The sequence below is a fragment of the Oncorhynchus keta genome, chromosome 27 (assembly GCF_023373465.1).
Source record: "Oncorhynchus keta strain PuntledgeMale-10-30-2019 chromosome 27, Oket_V2, whole genome shotgun sequence".
NCBI lineage: Eukaryota > Metazoa > Chordata > Actinopteri > Salmoniformes > Salmonidae > Oncorhynchus > Oncorhynchus keta.
Window position 1 is genome coordinate 31005664 of NC_068447.1, and position 24050 is coordinate 31029713.

Here is a 24050-nt window from a genome sequence, read left to right on the forward strand (position 1 = left end):
AAACGTTCATTGTAAAGAGAACACGTCTGAACTCCCAGAAGCCCACCCTCTGTCGTGTCACTGCAGTTGCTGGTCCCCAAGACCCAGATGTGAGCCAGTATACCACATGGCGCGACGAGAAGAGAGGGGGATAATCTTCAAGTGTCTCACCATGAGGGGTGTACAGTCGTCGCCAAAGGTTTTGAGAATGACACAAATATTCATTTTCAAAGTCTGCTGCCTCAGATTGCATGATGGCAATGTGCATATACTCCGAATGTTATGAAGAGTGATCAGATTAATTAAAATGAATTGCAAAGTCCCTCTTTGCCATGCAAATGAACTGAATCACCCCCCCCAAAAAAAAATTCCACTGCATTTCAGCCCTGCCACAAAAGGACCAACTGACATCATGTCAGTGATTCTCTCAATAACACAGGTGTGAGTGTTGACAAGGACAAGGCTGGAGATCACTCTGTCATGCTGATTGAGTTCGATTAACAGATTGGAAGCGTCAAAAGGAGGATGGTGCTTGGAATCATTGTTCTTCCTCTGCCAACCATGGTTATGTACAACGAAACTCGTGCAGTCATCATTGCTTTGCACAAAAAGGGCTTCACAGCCAAGGATATTGCTGCCAGTAAGATTGCACCTAATTAATAATTTATCGGATCATCAAGAACTTCAAGGAGAGCGGTTCAATTGTTGTGAAGAAGGCTTCAGGGCGCCAAAGAAAGTCCAGCAAGCGCCAGGACCGTCTCCTAAAGTTGATTTAGCTGCGGGATCGGGTCACCACCAGTACAGACCTTGCTCAGGAATGGCAGCAGGCAGGCGTGAGTGCATCTGCACGCACAGTGAGGCGAAGACTTTTGGAGGATGGCCTGGTGTCAAGAAGTGCAGCAAAGAAGACACTTCTCTCCAGGAAAAAACATCTGGGACAGACTGATATTCTGCAAAAGGTACAGGGATTGGACTGCTGAGGACTGGGGTAAAGTCATTTTCTCTGATGAATCCCTTTTCCGATTGTTTGGGGCATCCGGAAAAAAGCTTGTCCGGAGAAGACAAGGTGAGCGCTAGCATCAGTCCTGTGTCATGCCAACAGTAAAGCATCCTGAGACCATTCATGTGTGAGGTTGCTTCTCAGCCAAGGGAGTGGGCTCACTCACAATTTTGCCTAAGAACAGCCATGAATAAAGATTGGTACCAACACATCTTCCGAGAGCAACTTCTCCCAACCACCCAGGAACAGTTTGGTGGAGCCCCTTGCCATAAGGCAATAGTGATAACTAAGTGGCTTGGGGAACAAAACATCTATATTTTGGGTCCATGGCCAGGAAACTCCCCACACCTTAATCCCATTGAGAACTTGGTCAATCCTAAAGAGGCGGGTGGACAAACAAAAACCCACAAATTCAGACAAACTCCAAGCATTGATTATGCAAGAATGGGCTGCCATCAATCAGGAGGTCTTGAATAAGAAGGGTCAACACTGCAAATATTGACTCTTTGCATCAACTTCATGTAATTGTCAATAAAAGCCTTTGACACTTATGAAATGCTTGTAACTATACTTCAGTATTCCATAGTAACATCTGACAAAAATATCTAATGACAGTGAAGCAGCAAACTTTGTGGAAATTAATATTTGTGTCATTCTTAAAACGTTCGCTTTAACCTCCCTGCAGTCCACATTTCGGAGTAGTTTTAGAGAGAGAGATTGGCTCCGTTACCACTACCCTCATAACTACAGTGGGTGCCTAGTCAGTGACCGAAGAAGTGCTCAGAACTGTCCTCATTGAAGTGAAGGGTATCCTGAATTCGAAGCCCTTGGGCTACATGTACTGCAGTATCGCAGACCTGGACCCCGCAGACCTGGACCCCAGCCAGACGAATCCCTGCCATAAGTGGTGTACCCGGAGACTGAGCTCCTCAGCAGACGTCAATGGAGACACTGCCAGATCCTGATGGATCACTTCTGGGCCAGCTACATCAGGCACTACCTAACCAGCCTGCAAGCCCGCCAGAAGTGGCATGCCATACCTGCCGACCTCAAAAGGGATGTGGTGGTTATGTTGTTGGACCCCCAGCTTCTGAGAGCCCTCTGGCCTATCGGACGGATCATTAAAGTTCACCCAAGCGCAGATGGTCATGTGAGTACTGCCGAGGTCAAGATCAAGGACAGAACATACACCCGTCCTGTTGTCCGGTTGGTAGACCTCCCAGCTCTCCCGGACAGAAAGGACGATGGCACCATCCGCCTGTCGTCTCAAAAGCCATTAGCCTTTCTCAGGAGCAAATTGACGTCGCAATTTGGGGGCGGCTGTACGAAAGACTATTGAGAGTAAATATTAGTTAGAGTAGATATTAGTGTTGCCCTGTGCAGCAGATAAGCTATACATAATATGGCTACAATAGGTTATGTAATTTGAGTTTGTATTAAGCCTATACCTGCCATTTACTATTGTATTTAATTTCCCCCTTTTCAAAACCACACCCCCTTGGTTAACACAATTGTCAAGCCATACACTGTGCTGCTCTTTGTGAATCAGCATCATTAAACCACCTCAACTGGAATCCTACCGGTCTGTCATCTGTGCTCTGACAAGTACCTGGGAGAGAACACATAGTGCCAAGTAATACGTAACCCAAATGAATATACAGTCCACCAAGTCCTCAACTACTCTAGCGGTTGAACAGGAATATGGTTCAAATAGTTTTTCCCATATGGGATTTTAGAAAAACTTTAAATCAGGGCTGTTTCGTGTAGGCGTGAGGTTACCCTGGCGTGAGGTTTTGATAGGCATGTAAATCTCTCTCGGACATGGTGATTTTTATCAATATATTCTGCGCTTTTTAATTTGCCTTGTTAAAGGTTAAATAAAAATGATATATTTTTAAATGTACTCTGACTGGAAAATGCTTAGCATCAAAGTAGACATCATGCAAAACTACAAAATCCCTGCACGCCATCTCTAGCTGGCGCCTTTGCTAACATGTATTGTGTCAATTTAAAACTTGCACAAGACAGTTCACAGAATTGTCTACTAAAGAAATGTTGCCAATTTATTCAATACTACATTTAGCTAACATTAGATAGTTCATCCAGAGATTCTTAACTTTGCCTTGATTTGGCACGCTCGTCCAGATCATCATGGCATTTGTAGTTCTTTCTTTATGCCACATTAGCAGGAAATCAGCATTTCATTTTTGGGAGGTGAATATACTGATAAAACTCACCTTGTCCTAGAGATATTTACATGGTTATCAAAATATCACACCAGGGTAAGTCTACATGAAACACAGCCCTTCTTTTAATAGTTTTCAAAATCCCCTATGGGGAATGGTGGAAAAACAATTGGAACATTTCTGTTTGACCGCTAGGTTTTTAGGTATTACGACTCATACATACTGCGGCGCTGTCATAATTTGTATATACACTGACGAGACTGACAGGGGGACTGCTTTTTTGGAGTGCCAAAATGGCCAACTAGTGGCTTCAAAGCTTTTCATTGGCCAATACATAAGGTCAGCAATCCAGGGTTTATATTCATTGGTTAATCCTTACCACATACATGAATAGAGGGGTTGGTTGTTTAGCAGCAAAACAGACAGGGTTGGCATAGAGCACTTTTCTCTCAAATACATTGATACAGTTGTTGGTTAGCTAGCTAGTGAATTTTAGCCATATTGACATGAAATCAGTAAAAACACCTGAAAACAAGGCATGGTATCATGAACAAGATGAAATGAGCCACGTAAGATAGCAACAATGACAAGAAACTGCCATGTGGGTTATCTGGCCATCCAGAATCACAACACATATAAACGTACACTTTGTTTTCATTACATTGTCAGCTAACCAATCTACACGAAGGACTGCTTCTTCAGGAGAGTGCCAATGTCTGGCTGGTTGCTTCAAAGCATCTCAGTAGCCCATACATAGCATCAGCAAGTCAGGGTTTATATACATCATTGGTTAATCCATACCACATAGTGACTTCAGACCCCTAGACTTTTTCTATATTGTTTTGTTACAAGCCGGAATTTAAAATTGATTAATTTGCAATTGTGTCACTGATCTACACACAATATCCAATAGTGTCAAAGTGGAGTTAATTTATAGGCATTTCTAAAAACAGAATAAAAAAATGAATATTAATATTCACTGCGTTTGTTATGGCAAGCCTAAGTTAGTTATGAATAAAAATGTGCTTAAAGTCACAAATTGCATGGACTCACTTTGTACAATAAGTGTTTAACAATTTTGAAATGGCTACCTCATCACTACACCCCACACGGTCAAGCAGTGAATTTCAAGCACAGATTTAACTACATAGACTAGAGGTTTTCCATGGTTCACAAAGGGCACCTGTTTTGGTAGATGGGTAAACAAAAGTTGACATTCAATTTACCTTTGAGCATGGTGTAGTTATGAATTACACTTTGGATGGTGTATCAATGCAGCCAGCCACAACAAGGATAGAGGCGCCCTTCCGAAATCAGTTGCCATGTTCTAATATGTGAAATGCGCATCTCCTGAGTTGGGATCGTAGGTGGTTCAACAAATTTGTCCTTAGTTTAATGAACTTACTATAAATTATTCTGCATGTGTTTGCTATAGTAAATATATATATATATATATATTTAAATATATGTTTTGCCACATACACCGGATAGGGTGCAGTGAAATGTGTTGTTTTACAGGGTCAGCCATAGTTGGACGCCACCACTTTAGCAAATTAGGGTTAAATGCCTTGCTCAAGGGCACAGAACAGATTTTTCACCTTGTCTGCTCAGGTTTTCGAATCAGCAACCTTTCGGTTACTGGCCCAATGCTCTAACTGCTAGGCCTCAATAACTATAATGACAGTGTATTTTAAAAGTAGAAATGACAAGACTTCAATGTAATTACAATAACTAACATTTTTACTTGCATAATCACACATTTGCAGAATTAAACTCGGAACACAACAGATCATCTCAAACTGCTTTTTATTTAATCTTAAATAACAGTACATTTTAATATAATTTCTATCTTGCAGCCAGCTTTCGGTTGTACACTGACTGACTTTAAATACAAAAGGTGAGAAGGGAACAGCTGGGTGCAGAGATCTACAGTTATTTCATGGCAAGAAAAGAAAAATGAATTTTATTTAATATTTCTGTATTGATTTTCTTTGTTGCCAACTCCAGGCCTAACGCACAAATACAGCACATTTTTGTACAGAATGTTTCAAAGAAAAAACAGAATGGGGGAAAAAAATGCCACTACTGCTAAAGAAAGTGTTTACACAAGGAGGGGAACAGAAAATTATGTCATTCAAATGCTGCAAGTTTTTTCTTTTTTATTATTAAAGGACAGAAAAAAACCTGTTTGTTACAAAATGTTTATTTTCTTTGTCCCTGGAATTTGTTTGCTACAGAAGGAATGAAAATGTATTTGTTCCATTTGTGTGTGCATATGTTTTAAATGTTTACATTACTTTTATCAAGGAATCCATCCCAAGAATGGATATTGTAAGACCAGGTAACCATTTGTTATGCTGTGGTGTTTGCTTCTCTCAAGTGCATAGGCTTGACATTTTAATTGAATTATGTATGCAGAGTAGCCAAAAACAAGATAAATACCATTGTAATGATATATTTAACAGGTTATTTTCTTAAAGAAAAACATCAAAAGGACTTAGTTCTATATGCACCTCTTTTTAAGCAATTCTACAGCATGCGATTCTAAGAGTTAACCCACCCATGGCAGAAAGCCAAAATATTTTTTATTTTATTTTTTAACTTAAAAAGCTTCATTATCATTATTTTCAAACATTGATTTATACAACATGTCATTCACAGAGTAGTCACTGCATTTCCAAGCACGGAATGGGCACCTCTGTTGAATGAAACCGGGGTAATAAGTAGAGGCCTCCCTACCCAACGAAATCACTTCTCCGGTCGCAACCACGGTCATCAAAAGGGTAACAAAACAGAAATAAAACGAAGAAAGTGAACCAATGGGTTAATCTTCATTTAATTATTCTACATTGTCGCCCAACAAAAGGTGAAGAGAATGGTTAAAATGTTGTTTGTTTTCATTTTGAAAATGAGCATTCATTATCATAAACAGAATATGCTTGGTTAGTTAACTTTTCTTGAAACATTATTCTATACATGCAAAGTTTAAATTTGTGCAAACAAACATTTGTGACTAAACAGAAAAAAATAAACAAATAGTTAAGTATCTTGGGACTAAATATACAGAATGGCCAGATCCTCCTGTTGGTGGCTCATGGACTCGACTCCCTGCTGAAGCTCAATTCTCTTGACTTTTTTTCTGATGTGATTAAGATGACGATAATTTGTCATTTTTATTTCCAACCTACAAAACTTGACTCTAAACTATATCAAGACTGATAAAACAAAGCTCTCCATCCTCATTTTACCAACAGGTCACTGATCTAGTTCCCTGAACCAAAAATAAAGGTGGGGGAAAAATAAACATGACCAAAAAGCTATCAAGAGTTAAATCACCGTTGTGTAGATTACCTTCACTCAAACCTGTGTATTGAAGATGGATTACACATTTGCATGGGGGTGAATGTATTTTCTTATGACACAATATCAGAAAATGGTCCCAGGACGAATGCACAATTCTCTCCCCCATTCCATTCCACTGAAATTCCTCATCTTTTTAGCTGAGTGAAACAATTGTGCTCTTCTTTTAAATGAGAAGGAGAGAATTTTTCCCTTGGTAGTTTTTGGGGGTTGGAGTCAGTTTCATGGTTTTGAGAAGATTGGATATGCAATAAAATTGAACATTTTGGAATAGTCTTCCACTCAACTTCGGAGTCCAGATGCCATCTGAAAAAAGGCGGGACACAAAGAAGAAAATGTGCATTATTGTTATTTGCAACAAAAGTACCTCCTAAAAGTGCATAGTAATTGTAGACAATTGTAACTTCTTAAATTTCTAAACTTCGTCGTCAATGGTGAGCTACAATTCATTGTTGGCCAACTCCCATGTTCACCTCCAGGATGCAGCAGACACATTCAGACTACAATCGTGGCCAAAAGTTTTGAGAATTACACAAATATTAATATTAGTCTGCAGCCTCAGGTTGTATGATGGCAATTGACATACTCCAGAATGTTATGAAGAGTGATCAGATTAATTGCAAAGTCCCTCTTTGCCATGCAAATGAACTGACCCCCCCAAAACAATCCACCACATTTCAGCCCTGCCACAAAAAAGACCAGATTCTCTCGTTAACACAGGTGTGAGTGTTGACAAGGACAAGGCTGGAGATCACTCTGTCATGCTGATTGAGTTTGAATATCAGACTGGAAGCTTCAAAAGGAGGGTGGTGCTTGGAATCAGTGTTCTTCCTCTGCCAACCATGGTTACCTGCAAAGAAACATGTGCCGTCATCATTGCTTTGCACAAAAAGGGCTTCACGGGCAAGGATTTTGCTGCCAGTAAGATTGAACCTAAATCAACCATTTATTGGATCATCAAGAATTTCAAGGAGAGCGGTTCAATTGTTGTGAGGGCGGCTTCAGGGCGCCCAAGAAAGTCCAGCAAGCGCCAGGACACTCTCCTAAAGTTGATTCAGCTGCGGGATCGGGGCACTACCAGTACAGAGCTTGCTCAGGAATGGCAGCAGGCAGGAAAAACATCAGGGAGACTGATATTCTGCAAAGGTACAGGGATTGGACTGCTGAGGACTGGGGTAAAGTCATATTCTCTGATGAATCCCTTTTCCGATTGTTTGGGGCATCCGGAAAAAAGCTTGTCCGGAGAAGACAAGGTAAACTCTACCATCAGTCCTGTGTCATGCCAACAGTAAAGCATCCTGAGACCATTCATGTGTGGGGTTGCTTCTCAACCAAGGGAGTGGGCTCACTCACAATTTTGCCTAAGAACAGCCATGAATAAAGAATGGTACCAACACACCTTCCGAGAGCAACTTCTCCCAACCATCTACTAACAGTTTGGTGGAGCCCATTGCCATAAGGCAATAGTGATAACTAAGTGGTTCAGGGAACAAAACATTGATATTTTGGGTCCAGGGCCAGGAAACTCCCCAGACCTTAATACCATTGAAAACTTGTGATCAATCCACAAAAAGGCAGGTGGACAAACAAAACCCCACGAATTCTGACAAACTCCAAGCATTGATTATGCAAGAATGGGCTGCCATCAGTAAGGATGTGGCCCAGCAGTTAATTGACAGCATGCCAGGGCGGATTGCAGAGGTCTTGAAAAAGAAGAGTCAACACTGCAAATATCGACTCTTTGCATCAACTTCATGTAATTGTCAATAAAAGCCTTTGACACTTATGAAATGCTTGTAATTATACTTCAGTATTCCATAGTAACATCTGACAAAAATATCTAGACACTGAAGCAGCCAACTTTGTGGAAATTAATATTTGTGTCATTCTCAAAACCTTTGGCCACGACTGTAGAGGACATAATATTCAGTTCTACTAAATATATACACTCCACTCTGAAATACATTTGGCAAGGGTGATGAGATCAATCTATATCCTAGCTGAGAAACGATCAGGGCCAATTTCAAGTTCATATAACAAATTGGTAATCAGCCTTTTTGGATGCCGATTATGGACGATTTCGTTGCAATCCACAGGGAGACTGCGTGGCAGGCTGACCACCCGTTAAGCGAGTGCAGCATCAAAATGACCTTGTGTATGCAAGGAGCCAAGGTAAGTTGCTAGCAAACTTCTTATACAAAAACAATCAATCTTCACATAATCACTAGTTAACTACACATGGTTGATGATATTACTAGATTAACTAGCTTGTTTTGCGTTGCATATAATCAATCAATTATTTAAACCAAATTGAACATGTTTCATTAATTCATTTGAGACAATTTATATAAGTTAAAATAAGTGTTCATTGTACATTCAGTATTGCTGTAATTGTGATTACAAAAATATATATAAAAAAATAATCAATCTTCCGATTAATTGGTATTGGCTTTTTTTTGTCCTCCAATAATCAGTATAGGCGTTGAAAAATCATAATCGGTCGGCCTCTAGTCCCTACCCTAAACCTTACCCCTTACCAGGACAATTTTAAATTGAAATGGAATTGGGACGTCCCAAGGATCCCAGATGGCACGGACCCAATTGAATCTCAGCATACGTAGTACAAGCAACCCAAATGAGGAAGACGTTGGTGGATGTATTGGGCTCCCGAGTGGCGCAGCGGTCTAAGGCACTGCATCTCAGTGCTAGAGGAGTCACTACAGACCCTGGTTCGATTCCAGGCTGTATCACAACCGGATAAGAATATCTTAACAGACTTGCCTGGTTAAATATATATAGATATCACACACACATTCACTAAAAGCTTTTATTAAAAGTATGAAGGACCACAGTTGTACAGGACAAACAAACATAGGTACAGTAAGCGGTTATAGAATTGAAATTTTTACAAGAGTCAACTGATTGTGACTCAATGTTGTTGCTACCAAATCCCATGACCAGTTATCGAGGCGAAGTTGATTTTTGATATAACAGAGCTGACATTTCCTCAGCTATCTTCATCCAAGTTAAACTGGTACATGGTTCCCTATAGAGAAACCCATTTTATCCATCAACTGACAGACTGCATTCCCACTTTATGAAGTGCAACTACATGGCATCTTTACTTGTTGGTGTTGCATGTGAATACAAAGTAACTCATTTGAAACCACAGGCTACTTTGTCCAGTTTACATTCAGTATATTTAGTTTCATATAGCGTATCTGCATAGTGTTCAGCGGAGTAATTATCTCATTCTGGTTACTGACATAGCTGTACAGGAACTAGATGGCATTTATAGAGGAACTATAGGACATAATGAAACAACCAGGAGAAACAGTGCAAGTACAAATACATTAGTATTCAACTCAACCATGCATTCATGCCTTACTTTACGGTGTCTATGTTACTGTAAATCATATTGAGATGTTTATATGCACTGAAGTTAAAGTCTCCCTCCAGATATTTTGGAACCTTTCCAGTTGAAAAATGATATCCAGAGTAGAACCACAGCAATATACACATATTACATTTAAAGGGATACTTGGCAATGAAGCCCTTTATTTACTTTACCTGAGTCAGATTAACTTGTGGATACAGTTATGTCTTTGCGTGCAGTTTGAAGGAAGTTGCTAACTAGCACCAGCTCAATTGTTAACTAATGTTAGCGCAGACTGGAAGTCCATGGATATCTGCTAGCATGCTAGCATATACCCATTAACTTCCAGTCATTGAGCTAATGCTAGTTAGCATTGGCTAGCGAAAATACTTCTAACTTCCTTCATACTGGACACCAAGACATACACTACATGACCAAATGTATGTGGACACCTTCGAGGAGTTGGTCCCCCCTTTGCTGCTATAACATCCTCCACTCTTCTGGGAAGTGTTTCCACTAGATGTTGGAACATTGCTGCGGGGACTTGCATCTATTCAGCCACAAGAGCATTAGTGAGGCCGGGCACTGATTTTGGGCAATTTGGCCTGGCTCGCAGTCGGTGTTCCAATTCATCCCAAAGGTGTTCGATGGGGTTGAGGTCAGGGCTCTGTGCAGGCCAGTCAAGTTCTTCAACACCAATCTTGACAAAAAAAATTATATGGACCTCACTTTGTGCACGGGGGCATTGTCATGCTGAAACAGGAAAGGGCCTTCCCACAAAGTTGGAAGCACAGAAATGTCATAGAATGACATTGTATGCTGTAGTGTTGATTTCTAGTCACTGGAACTTAAGGGCCTAGCCCGAATCATAAAAAACAGCCTGAGAACATTATTCCTCCTCCACCAAACTTTACAGTTGGCACTACGCAGATGGTGACGCGTGATTAATCACTCCAGAGAACATGATTTCACTTCTCCAGAGTCCAATGGCGGTGAGCTTTACACCACTCCAGCCGACGCTTGGCATTGCGCATGGTGATCTTAGGCTTGTGGTGCGGCTGCTTGGCCATGGAAACCCATTTCATGAAGCTCCCGACAAACAGTTACAGTGCTGACGTTGCTTCCAGAGGCAGTTTGGAACTCGGTAGTGTGTTGCAACGGAGGACAGACTTTCTGTGAGTTTGTGTGGCCTACCACTTCGCGGCTGAGCCCTTGATACTCCTAGTAATTTCCACTTCACAATAACAGCACCTACAGTTGACCAGGGAAGCTCTAGCAGGGCAGAAATTTGACATGCTGACTTGATGGAAAGGTGGCATCCTACAAAGGTGACACATTGAAAGTCACTGAGCTCTTCAGTATGGGCCATTTTGCCAATGTTTGTCTATGGAGATTGCATGGCTGTGTGCTTGATTTTATACACCTGTCAGCAATGGGTGTGGCTGAAAGAGCAAATTCCACTAATTTGAAGGGGTGTCCACATACTTTCGTATATAGAGTGTACATGAAAAAATACAGAAGTATCCCTTTAAGCATCAATAAATAAATGTGGAGCAAATCAGCAATACATCTTAGAGTGCCATGGCATGTCGGGCACACTTGTGGTGGAAGGGCGGCTACGCTGTGCAGTTACCTTCAGACTCTAGTTCCAGATCTTGAGGAAGCTGTCCCAGGACCCTGTTGACACGGCCATGCCGTCATCAGTCACACCCAAGCAGCTGACACGGTTGTCATGTCCAGCCAGGACACCTAGGGACAGAGCAGGGTCAGCGGTTAGAAGTCAGGCCATGATATATCACAACACGCTTAGCCAACGCCACTCTATAAAAGATTCCATTAAAGATGTGGCTGTGTACCAGTTCTATTCTGTTGTACATCGGTAAAATCAGTTAATAGAAAATGTTGCTAGTACAAGTGTGTGTGTGTGGCAGACCCATCTCTTATCCAGACCACATATGTAATCAATAGAACTTAGCAATTCATGCCTCTGTGGGACCAGATCAACTGCTGGAGCAAGCAAAACAGCAGGGGCTATATCCACAAACCCTGCTGCTGTACAAACTAGCCTTCACTTGTACAATGGCTGTCATGGATTTAACAGTGAAAACTCCCTCTAGCCAATGCTTACATCAGTCCTATGCTTTTGAATCGATGACAGGAAGTCTAAGTGCTCAATTCTGGAAAAGGGTGGATAATTGTGAATTCTCCTGTTCAATCTGCTTTATATCTTGTCTAGTAATGTTGCATGTATGAAGTATCCCTGCTGTGCTTGAGGAACTAGCCTGGCTACAAAACTGATCAATTGCGTGGCTGCAGACGGTACCGCCGATGTGCTCAACTAAAGTAACCCTGCTGTCATCTGATACCTATTGAACCCCAGTAATTTCTGTACCACAAGAGACCACTAGGTGCTCTAAATCAATGTCCCCCAGGGACACCCCACATCTAGTCCATTTCAACCCACCCCCCCCTCCACCAGCCCTGGCTCCTCTAGCTACATTCCACCCTGTTCCAATACAGGGAGCTGTACAGGCCTACAGCGTTTTGGCTGATGACGTCAAATATATGTGTATAGCCTTCGCAATAACATCAGGAACCTAGCTTGACCACTGTACTGTACTCCACTATACTGTTGTCATCATCATGGTGGCCTCAAAGTATGATTTAAAAAAATGTGTATTAAATGTATTTTACCTTTATTTAACTAGGCAAGTCAGTTAAGAACAAATTCTTATTTTCAATGACGGCCTAGGAACTGCCTTGTTCAGGGGCAGAACGACAGATTTGTACCTTGTCAGCTCGGGGAATTGAACTTGCAACCTTTCGGTTACTAGTCCAACGCACTAACCACTAGGCTTACGCTGCCGCCCCAATGATGAGGTGGCCCATAGATTTAGGGTCAGTTATTAACCATTAAGGTTTGGGAGTACTGTGCTCTGATCCTAGACCTGTGATTTGGGCGTTTAAAAAAAAAACCCTCACACCCGCCCGCTGGTCACCTGCACGGTCGGCCTTGAGGCTATCCCACACGTTGCAGTTGAAGTCGTCGTAGCCGGCGAGCAGCAGGCGGCCGCTCTTGGAGAACGCCACTGAGGTGATGCCACAGATAATGTTGTCATGGGAGTAGACCATCAGCTCCTGGTCGGCGCGCAGGTCAAAGAGCCTGCAGGTTGCGTCATCTGAGCCCGTGGCAAAGGCGTTACCATTGGGGAAGAACTGGGAGGGATGGGAAAGAGGGGAGAGGGAGAGATGGTATGAGGCTAGGTCCGATAAGATCTTCCTCATCACTCTACGTGCAGTGTATGTGTCAGTGTGTAATGAGCTAGTGCATAATGGTTGCCATGGCATTATCAAGGTGGGTGCTACACATTGGTAGTGACTTCACCCTTTCATAATGTAAAGTGCTTGGTATTGACCAAGTGACCATCCATACAAAATACACAAGGGACAATAGATACAGATGAAGCATGTCCACATTCACACTTCTACACGTATCACAGAATCCATGCTAGTGTATATACAATGTCCATATTGAAGTCTCTATGTCTCGTAGCAAAAGAAAACCTCTGACGTGGTAGGCTTTCTGCCGAAAAGCTAGTGACAAAAGATACTGACGCTGTAGGTTAGAGTGTGCGGCTCCATTCTGAATGGAAGTGTAGCTACACAGGTTGACCGGTGGTCGGATCGTGTGATTGGCTTACGCAGATGGCATTAATGTCCGACTCGTGCCCAGTGAAGGTTTGTCGGCACATTCCTTCTCTGACGTCCCAGAGCTTGGCGGAAGCGTCGCACGCCCCGGACACAAACAGCTGCGTGTCGGGCGCAAGCGACAGGCTCATGACATCGCCGGTGTGGCCGGCGAACGTGGTCGTCTGCATGCCCGTCTCAATGTCCCAGAGAGCACTGGGGGAAGGAGAGGCAGGGGGAAAAAAAAAAAAAAAAAGAGTTTGAGGCGTTTGGAATGACTGTTTTCCGCCATACTCTTGGGATGCATTCAGATATTCGCCGTTGCGTTTAACCTCAACTTTAACAAACAGTGTATGGTGGCATATCCACTCAGTGAACATGGGAAGGGGGAGGCAGGCAGGCACAGTTCCCCCACTCACCACGTGGTATCTCCAGAGCTGGTGACGATCTTGGTGTCATCCACGAAGCGACAACAGGACAGGTAACCTGGAGGCCACAGCAGAATTAAGTCAGTCATCAGACATGATTTGATTTGAGACAGTCAGCACTGAGAAGCAGTCACAAAACAGGGGAAATGGTCTAAAGATACAAGGAGGAACTACATTACAGGCCTTGACCCAGTATGTACATTATATTAGCCTTACCACCAAAATGGTACAATATAAATGAAGACTATAGGAAATGAACGTGTGCAAGTACAACAGAACCCACTCAATAACACAAACAACTTTTCACAGTGAGCTGACAGACATGGGTCCTGTCATGTGAGACTAAAATCAGTGGTATTGAACGCATTCAAGACTTCCAAGGCACTGGTTAATAAATAAAAAATAGTGTGCATAAACAATACCTGTCTTGTAAAGTGGTGGTTAACCATGGTCTATCATGTGTCACAGGTGCGCTAGCTGTGTGCGTTTGCATGTACAGCGCCTGTAGAAAATACTCACACCCCTCGACTTTTACCACATTGTGTTGTTCGAGCCCGAATTTAAAATGGATTATATTTAGATATTTGTTGTGCCTGGCCTACCCCATAATGTTAATGTGGAATTATGTTTGTCAACATTTTTACAAATCAATTAAAAATGAAAACGCTGAAATGGTTTGAGTCAATAAGTATTCAACCCCTTTGTCATGGCAAGTCTAAATACAGTGTATTCGGAAAGCATTCAGACCCCTTCACCTTTTCCACATTTTGTTACTTTACAGCCTTATTCTAAAATGGATAATATAAATGTTTTATGTTCAACACACAACACCCGATAATGACAAAGCGAAAACAGGTTAAGAAAAAAAACTGAAATACCTTATTTACATAAGTATTCAGACCCTTTGCTATGAGACTCGAAATTGAGCTCAGGTGCAACCTGTTTGCCATTGATCAACCTTGAGACGTTCAAACAACTTGGAGTCCACCTGTGGTAAATTCAATCGATTGGACATGATCTAGAAAGGCACACGTGTCTATTTAAGGCCCCACAGTTGACAGTGCACGTCAGAGGAAAAACCAAGCCATGAGGTCGAAGGAATTGTCCGTAGAGCTCCAAGACAGGATATTGTCGAGGGACAGATCTGAGGGAGGGTACTAAAACATTTATGCAGTATTTAAGGTCCAAGAAAACAGTGGAATCGATCATTCTTAAATGGAAGAAGTTTGGAACAACCAAGACTCTTCCTAGAGCTGGCTGCCCAGCAAAACTGAGCAATAGGGGGAGAAGGGCATTGGTCACAGAGGGGACCAAGAACCCGATGGTCACTCTGACAGAGCTCCAGAGTTCCTCTGTGGAGATGGGAGAACCTTCCAGAAGGACTTCCATCTCTGCAGCACTTCACCAATCAGGCCTTTATGGTAGTGGCAAGACAGAAGCCACTCAGTAAAAAGGCAGGACGACACGCTTGGAGTTTCCCAAAACGCACCTAAATACTCTGACCATGAGAAATAAGATTCTCAGGTCTGATGAAACCCTTTGGCCTGAATGCAAAGCATCACATTTGGAGGAAATCTGGCACAATCCCTACGGTGAAGCATGGTGGTGGCAGCATCATGCTGTTGGGATGTTTTTCAGCGGCAGGGCCTGTGAGACTCGTCAGGATCGAGGGAATGCGTAACGTAGCAAAGTACAGAGATCCTTGATGAAGTCCTGAGCTCTTTGGAGCAGGTTCTCAGACTGGGGCGAAGGTTCACCTTCCAACAGGACAACAACCCTAAGCACACAGCCAAGACAAGGCAAGAGTGGCTTAGGGATATGTCTTTGAATGTCCTCGAACGGCCCAGCCAGAACCCGGACTTGAACTTGATCGAATATCTCTGGAGACCTAAAAATAGCTGTGCAGCGATTCTCCCCATCCAACCTGACAGAGCTTGAGAGGATCTGCAGAGAAGAATGGGAGAAACTCCCAAAATACAGGTGTGCCAAGTTCGAAGCATCATACCCAGAGAGGAAGAACACCGCTCAGGGATTTCAACAAGAGGCCAATAGACTTTAAAACAGTTACACAGTTTAATGGCTGGCATAAGAGAAACCTGACAGATCAACAACATTGCAGTTACTCCAGTCATAACCTAATTGACAGTAAAAATAAGGCAGTTAAGTAATCCTTCAAAAAATGTGGCAAAGCAATTAACTCTTTAGGCCTCCTGAGTGGCACAGTGGTCTAAGGCACTGCATTGCAGTGCTAGCTATGCCACTCGAGATTCTGGTTCTAGTCAAGGCTCTATCAAAGCCGGCCGCGATTGAGAGACCCATGGGGCGGGTGTTTGGCGGGCAGGGATGTTCTTGTCACTAGCAACTCCTGTGGCAGGCCGGGCGCAATGAACGCTGACACGGTCGCCAGGTGTACGGTGTTTCCTCCGACACATTGGTGCGGCTGGCTTCCGGCATAAGCAGCATTGTGTCAAGAAGCAGTGCGGCTTGGTTGGGTTGTGTTTTTTGAAGGACGCACAGCTCTCGACCTTCTCCTCTGCTGAATCCATAGGGAAGTTGCAGCGATGGGACAAGACTAACCACCAATTGGATATCACAAAATGGGGGAGAAAAGGGGGTGACATTTTTATTTTATTTTAAATAAATACGCTATCACATTTTTGTCCTGAAAACAAAAAGTGTTGTTTGGGGCAGATCCAATACATTACTGACTACCATTACTGACTACCGCTCACCATATTTTCAAGTATAGTGGTGGCGGCTGCATCATGTTTTGGGTATGCTTGTAATCGTTAAGGACTGGGTCGTTTTTCAGGATAGAAAATAAACAGAATGGAGTCAAGCACAGGCAAAACCCTAGAGGAAAACCTAGTTCAGTCTGCATTCCACCAGACACTGGGAAATGAATGAACCTTTCAGCAGGACAATAACCTAAAACTCAAGGCCGTGCAGTTGCTTCCTAAAGAGACAGTGAATGTTCCTAAGTGTCCGATTACAATTTTGACATAAATCTACTTGAAAATCTATGGCAAGACCTGAAAATGGATGTCTAGCAATGATCTGTTAAATTGGTTGTTGATCTTGTAGAATTTTGAAAAGAATAATAGGCAAATACTGCACAATCCAGGTGTGGAAAAGGCAACGACTTACAGCTGTAAACGTTGCCAAAAGGTGCTTCTACAAAAAGTGTGAATACTTTTGTAAATGAGATACTTTTTTAAATTTAATTTTCAATAAATTAGCAAAACATTTCTGTAAAAATATATTTTCACTTTGTCACTATGGGTTATTGCGTGTAGATGGGTGAGGGAAAAATATATATACATTTGAACCATTTTCAATACAGGCTGTATCAACAATGTGGACTAAATCAAGGGGCATGTACTTTGTAGGCTGTGTGTGTGTGTGTGTGTGTGTGTGTGTGTGTGTGTGTGTGTACACATACACACACACACACGTTGCCTTGTGGAAACAAGGGGTGACTATCGTACCTGTGTGTCCGGCCAGCTCACGGCTGACACGCACGTTCCCCTCGCGGGTCTTGAGGTTGTAGATGGAGCAGACGTTGTCCAGGCCACCACAGGCCACGTAGTTCCCAGAGGGGGCGTAAGCGCAAGTCATCACCCAGGAGGAGCGCAGCGGGATGGCGTGGACCTGAGGGAGACCAGGCGGGCAGAGAGTTAGAGGGAGCATGGCTCTGGGTCTAATTGACTCTCGCAAGGACCACATTTACTAGGTATCCAAGCATATATCATACACTACATGACCCAAAGTATGTGGACACCTGCTCGAACATCTCAATCCAAAATGATTGGCATTAATATGGAGCTGGTCCCCCCCCCCCTTTGCTGCTATAACAGCCTCCACTCTTCTGGGAAGGCTTTCCACTAGATGTTGGAACATTGCTGCGAGGACTTGCTTCCATTCAGCCACAAGAACATTAGTGAGGTCAGGCACTGATGTTGAGCGATTAGGCCTGGCTCGCAGTGGGCGTTCTAATTGACCCCAAAGTTGTTTGATGGGATTGAGGTCAGGGCTTCCACACCGATCATGACAAGCAATTTCTGTACGGACCTCACTTTGTACACAGGGGCATTGTCAACCTAGTGAATAACTAACATGTTGGAAACATGGCACCCTATGGTGGTGCAGCACTGAAAGTCACTGAGCTCTTCAGTATGGCCATTCTACTGCCAATGTTTTTCTACGGTGTTTGCACGGCTGTGTGCTCAATTTTTATACACCTGTCAGCAACGGGTGTAGCTGAAATAGCAGAATCCACTAATTTGAAGGTGTGTCCACATACATTTGTATATATAGTGTATGACACATATACTGGATATCCTATGTCACAGTCATGAAACAAATGGTGGAAAACTTCAATTTTTTTTCTTTAGGCTAAAAAGAATATGCATTCAAATGTGATAGATTCCTTTTAATTCTTCAAGATGTGGCCAGCCTTACCTTGTTTGTGGTGTAGCTATCCCAAATAATGAGTTTACCATCCTGGGAGGCACTGACTAAAAGCCTATGGGGAAAAAGGATAGCAATGATTAAACCAGTGAACATAGGGTGGAAACATGTGTTGCATTTTAGGGGCGGTGTGGTTTCCAGGCGCTTTTATGGCCGGGGAGCATCTTGCTGCTATCTGGGCAAATCAAAAACAGAGTCGCCACGGAAGCCAGCACCCGATGCACAGAGGTTGGGGCACATTCGCTCCCTTTGGACCTGCTCAGCTTATGCAAATCCTACCTACCTGAGGCACACAGTAATAAACACATGCTAACACACGCATGCCAATGCATACACACAGACACACACCAAGACACCCACCACTGTACTCTACAACATCCCCATCATCATAATAGGACATGGCAACTTTGGAAACAATTCATTTTGACCCGGCACTTATTTGAAACTGGAATTTATTTGCTGAAATCTGGGATGTTTTCTGGGTATTAAAAAAAGGGACAGGCGGCTATTTGAGAGAGTGCATTTAATTGAAGTTATACGGTGTAAAAATGTATTAACGCCTATATTATGGATGTGGTGGGTGTCAAAATGCAAGTGGGTTAAAAAAGAGAAAGCTGCTAGCTTTAGCTCTGGCAGTAATTAGAGTCATACACTTCCTGTCTATGTGGTTAGAAATCATGTGCTGTTAGTGGAGGCCGATGAAATCCATCTTACATCTTATGTAACAGTGACAACACAGCCTTCGTGAACCTCCGGAACACTTGCCTTACAACTCTTGCACACTAAACTGTTGACTGCTTGTCGAAGTAGCGCGTTTGGGGGGAGATTATGTTAATGTCTAAAATAATTAAGCTCGTGTGGATTTATTTTTTTGCTTTTGGGAGGGTTGTGAAAGAATGTTGACTTTGAACCAAGTTGTGTGTGTCAGTGTCCACTCTGTTTCTCCAGAGAGTGAGTAAAATGCTTAACTGAGATTGCAGCGCATTATCTCACCTTTTAAACACACCTGCAATAAGCGGAAAACATTAACTAGCTCTCTTCTGCTAGCTTAGCGCCGGTCCGTTCACTTGTATTTACTTATTACACATTGGCATTTGGATTTCTTCTGCTTTTCCATTAGGCTACCGCACCTCGACGCAGATGGAGGCATTCCAAGTGACTGTTGAGGCTTTGTTGTGAATGAAAAACAAACAAATGGAATCAGAGATGTACCTTGTTGACGCAGTTTGACAAATACTAAATATTGTCTGCTGCATTGCACAACCTGAAAGGCAGCAGTTAAAACTCACTGTCCAATATAATCCTTATAGTAGGTAACTCGAAATGAGATGGTTTGGTGATTGACAGATTGTCTCATTGAGGGTCATCATTGAGGGGGATGGGTGAGAGACTGGGACTCTTGCTTTAGAAGGCGTTCCTCTTCACCAAGTCTATGGTTTATAAATCTATGGTGTAAACCTGAAGGAGTCCTGGGCTCATATTCATAAACCCTCAGAGTAGGAGTGCTGACTTAGGATCAGTTTGGCCTTTTCAGACCAATGAAACGTACAATGAAAACAATAACAGACAAGTTGACCTGATCCTAGGATCAGCACTCCCACTCTGACTAACACAATTCAGACTTAGGAAATGTACGCCTTTGCTACGTACTTCTCAGTAGTTCGTATTCAGACTTCCCTTATATCGGTGTGTAACAGGTTTTACAGGCGTGGTTCCCTTGTGTGTGCTGAATAAATGTAATTAAAACGCTGAAAACCCTCTCACTTGCTGGCCAACCGATTTTATCTTGGACTTTGCATTGAATAGGGTTTTCAGTACATTTATCTTAAAGGAAAACTCCACCCAAAAACTATATTTTGGTATTTGTTTCATTAGTCCGCTGTTGACAGTCCCAAAATGTTTTGCTTGTCAGCACTCAAGTTTAAAGATACTATATGTAACTTTCAAAATACAGAAATCATCCCTGTATGATTTCTGTATTTTGAAAGTCACACATTACTTCTGACTAATACATTTCTTTTAGAAACATTACAAGGCTTGCGCATCTGTTTTTTCTGTGTTTTGTTGGTGTAATTTTAGAGGGGGATAAATACTTTGTCTGGTAAAAAAACAGAGTGGCTGGTAGATTTTTTTAAAACTACCTGACGCAAACGGGAAAGTGCACCAAAAAAAAAGTTATGCCCTGTCTAATATGATCCACTATTGTTAGCAACCCTCAGGAACAACTACACGGACATCAGAGGAAAGGTAAAGACTATATATTGAAGGAAGCGAACACTAAAATGACAGTTATAAATGTATGTGGGTATTGCTGACGGTGGCTCCGGATAGGCCAACATGTCATGTTACGATTTTCAGTTTGATTCCATATGACACATTCATCTATAGGGATCATAAAGGTAAAATCGAAAATAATTGCTGTGTATATTTACAATTCCTTTCTAACAGACTACTTACTTAGCTAGCTCTTATCAATTTATAAATTTCAGTGCACGGAGATTATCGGAAAAAATAAAGTAGACGCGCTTTAAACTTGGAACCACAGGTTCGCATGACCTTATTTATGGTTGTCACACGTAAAGGTGTTAAGTCAAGGTCAGATTACGGCGTATCTGTAGGCACATCTCCACCCCCCAACGAATAGCAGGTGAATAGCATACTATTCTCATGCTTAACTTCAAGGTCAGAATACGCATTGAGAGAAAAATGCATAAAAAAAAGGAAATTACGTTCCATTTACGGATGCATAACGCGAGTCGGAATCCCCCCCCTTTATAAACTGAGTCAATTAAATGAGAGCCACAGGGCACGGGGCTATAAATAGCAGTGGGAGGAACACAGACCATGTGCATGAATAGCACCCGACTCCAGGTCAATACTTCTTTTCATTATGCCTTCTTTTTGGACAGCTGCACTTCGCTACAGGTAGACTAATTAGATTATTTAACCCACCAAAGCAAAGACAAACATTAGGGCTGGCACAATTAACATATAACTGACGGTCATGAAAAATGTGTGTGTGGAACGAACAGCCAACTGGGCATTTGTGAGGTTGAGTCTGTTTCTGCAATAACATTGACTCTTAAACAACGTGAAACTTTCCCTTGTTACTCCTTGCTGAAATAAGCAAATGAGTCTTCTGTTGCCTGGGCAATGCCCTCGACAACGCAGCAGCAGCACAGAACGAGAATGAATAGAAGAATAGGTCTGGGTACCTCTAACCCTGGCACTTTCACTGGTAAACTCATGGGTACACTTGCAATGGCTGCCTGGTATTGTGATGCAATGTAATGTAGAATGTTAATTTCAATGTGAATCATGCAATGGATTTTTTATTTTTTTTGCAATGTCAGTTGAGTCAACAAATCACAGCACATATTTTACTTTCTGCTTTGCTCCTATGGGTACACTTGCAATGACCACCAGTCCACCCATTATGCCATCATTGACTTGAATGAGAATCCCGTTCTACTCATTATATTTCTATGGCAGCACATGCAGTCAGGAGAGGAGAAACTGCGTACATTTCAATTTTTTGCTATTCTAACTGTTATTACAGTGAATTACCATCATCCAAAATTACATGACAGTCACAGCCATAATACACGTTAATATGAAATGGAGGGGTGACTGTTGGGGACTAATTATTTTAATAATTTTTCTGTTGCATCAATGTGAGCTCACCGGTTAAGAATGGTCTATTCTTTTAATTAGGGTGGGGCGATAAAAATGAATCGGAGCAACAAAGCGAGATGACAAAGCAGTTTGGTGTGTGGGGTGTGGCCTCTCTGCGGAGCGAAGCGGCACACCTGCGGTATTGTAATTTGTTGGCTGGTTACTGAGGTGAGGTAAAAGCTGCAGGACTGGGCTGGGGGCTCCTAGGACGCCCCCCTATGCTCAGTCACCAGCACTGACTGGCACTCAGGGAAGAGTAGCCAGCAACACCACGAACAAAGGACGACTCCATTTTGAATGTTTTCCCTACCCACATATCCCACCCCATACACACACAATGATACCGGCACAAACATGCGACACAAACATAGAAGCGCACACAAAAACACACCTGTGACCATATTCAGAGGTGACTGTAGAGTACGCACACAAAAACATGTAAGATAACTTTTTTCCACAAAAACACACCATTACAGATGTTTTTTTTTTTGGGGGGGGGGCATCTTGGAATATTTTTTTACAGGAAAACTACAAAAGACAACCTTTTATGGTCACTTCCTGGATTTGGGGGGCGGGGGGGTATTTAGTGACAGAAAGTGGCTAAATAAGATTACCTCGAGTCAGTGCCCCAGTGCATGGCATAGATTTTTGCCAGATGCCCCCTCAGTGTCCGTCTAGTGCGCATCTGAATTCGGCCAACTGGGTCGATGTTTGCTGTGATCTGAAGGGAAGGGAGAAACAATCAATGACCATGACACAATAGGCTGTGTATCTCCATGGGAAATGGGGATGCCCTTTACTAGGTTCTATACTGTGAAACCATTGCCTTTCTTTATCAGCTCCCATGATGTTGCATTTACAGAAATAGAGTGGGTGCTGCTGCTTCCAGGATTTGTTGGATGGATGACACATATGGAGCCAAGCGAGAGCAGTCTCTATTCTTGTGAGCTATCTCTGCTTCTAGTTACGCTCAGCCTTTGAGCTGTAGACTCATTGAACCCCAGTGCATCTCGCCTATCGCAATTTAACCATTACTCAGCTTTGACAAAACGTTTAACATGACACGTTACCTGTATCCTGAATAATGAAGTTGACTTCAGTGGTTCCCCATCCCCGTGTCTGAACTGCACTCTAATGGATCTGTTTGTTTCAGAGTGATGAAGGTGGAAAGGTTTCTTACCTGAGACAGGGTAGCATCCGCACACGCTTTCCTGGCATCCTGGAGGTTAAGAAAGAAAAAGTTATATTTCATTTTCAAAAAAACGAAATAGCCAAGTCTTAATTTTATCCCACAAACGCTTTTGATAGTGTAACAATATTTAAATTTAAAATAAAATAAAATCCACCTCAATAATCAAAGTGGTGAGCCAATAATTTCAGTGATCACGGAGACAATTACCATTCCCACTGACCGGATAAACATTACCACTTACTAACACTACACAACCAAAAGTACGTGGCCACCTGCTCGATGAACATCTCAATCCAAAATCATGTGGAGTTGGTCCCCCCTTTGACGGAATAACTTTCTCCACTCTAATGGGAAGGCTTTCCACTAGATGTTGAAACACTGCTGCGAGGACTAGCTTCCATTCAGCCACAAGAGCATTAGTGAGGTCAGGCACTGATGTTGAGTGATTAGGCCTGGTTCGCAGTGGGCATTCTAATTCACCCCAAAGTTGTTTGATGGGGTTGAGGTCAGGGCTCTGTGCAGGCCACACTGATCGACGAACCATTTCCGTATGCACCTCGCTTGATGCACGGGGGCAATGTCATGCTGAAACAGGAAAGGGCCTTCCCTAAACTGTTGCCACAAAGTTGTAAACACAGAATCATCGAGAATGTAATTTTATGCTATAGTGTTAAGATTTCCGTTCACTGACCATTAT

General features: G+C 42.5%; 1 protein-coding gene across 5 annotated transcripts in view; it reads right to left on the minus strand.

The window, feature by feature from the left end:
* Nucleotides 1-4954: 4954 nt before the first annotated feature.
* Nucleotides 4955-24050, minus strand: part of LOC118359802 (guanine nucleotide-binding protein G(I)/G(S)/G(T) subunit beta-1-like) — a 52353-nt gene continuing 33257 nt past the window's right edge. For 3 of the 5 annotated variants that reach the window (XM_035738568.2, XM_035738569.2, XM_035738570.2), the window contains exons 3-11: nt 23342-23380; nt 22776-22882; nt 18478-18541; nt 17505-17667; nt 14008-14074; nt 13603-13804; nt 12901-13117; nt 11535-11650; nt 4955-6831 (exon numbers count right to left, since the gene is read on the minus strand). In XM_035738568.2, the coding sequence (XP_035594461.1) occupies nt 11544-11650; nt 12901-13117; nt 13603-13804; nt 14008-14074; nt 17505-17667; nt 18478-18541; nt 22776-22882; nt 23342-23380 (966 nt within the window). In that variant the 3' untranslated portion in view covers nt 4955-6831; nt 11535-11543. Of the gene's footprint in view, nt 6832-7209; nt 7376-9338; nt 9572-11534; nt 11651-12900; nt 13118-13602; nt 13805-14007; nt 14075-17504; nt 17668-18477; nt 18542-22775; nt 22883-23341; nt 23381-24050 lie in introns of those variants that run through there. The other 2 variants (XM_052482169.1, XM_035738571.2) reach the window with 2 other exon arrangements.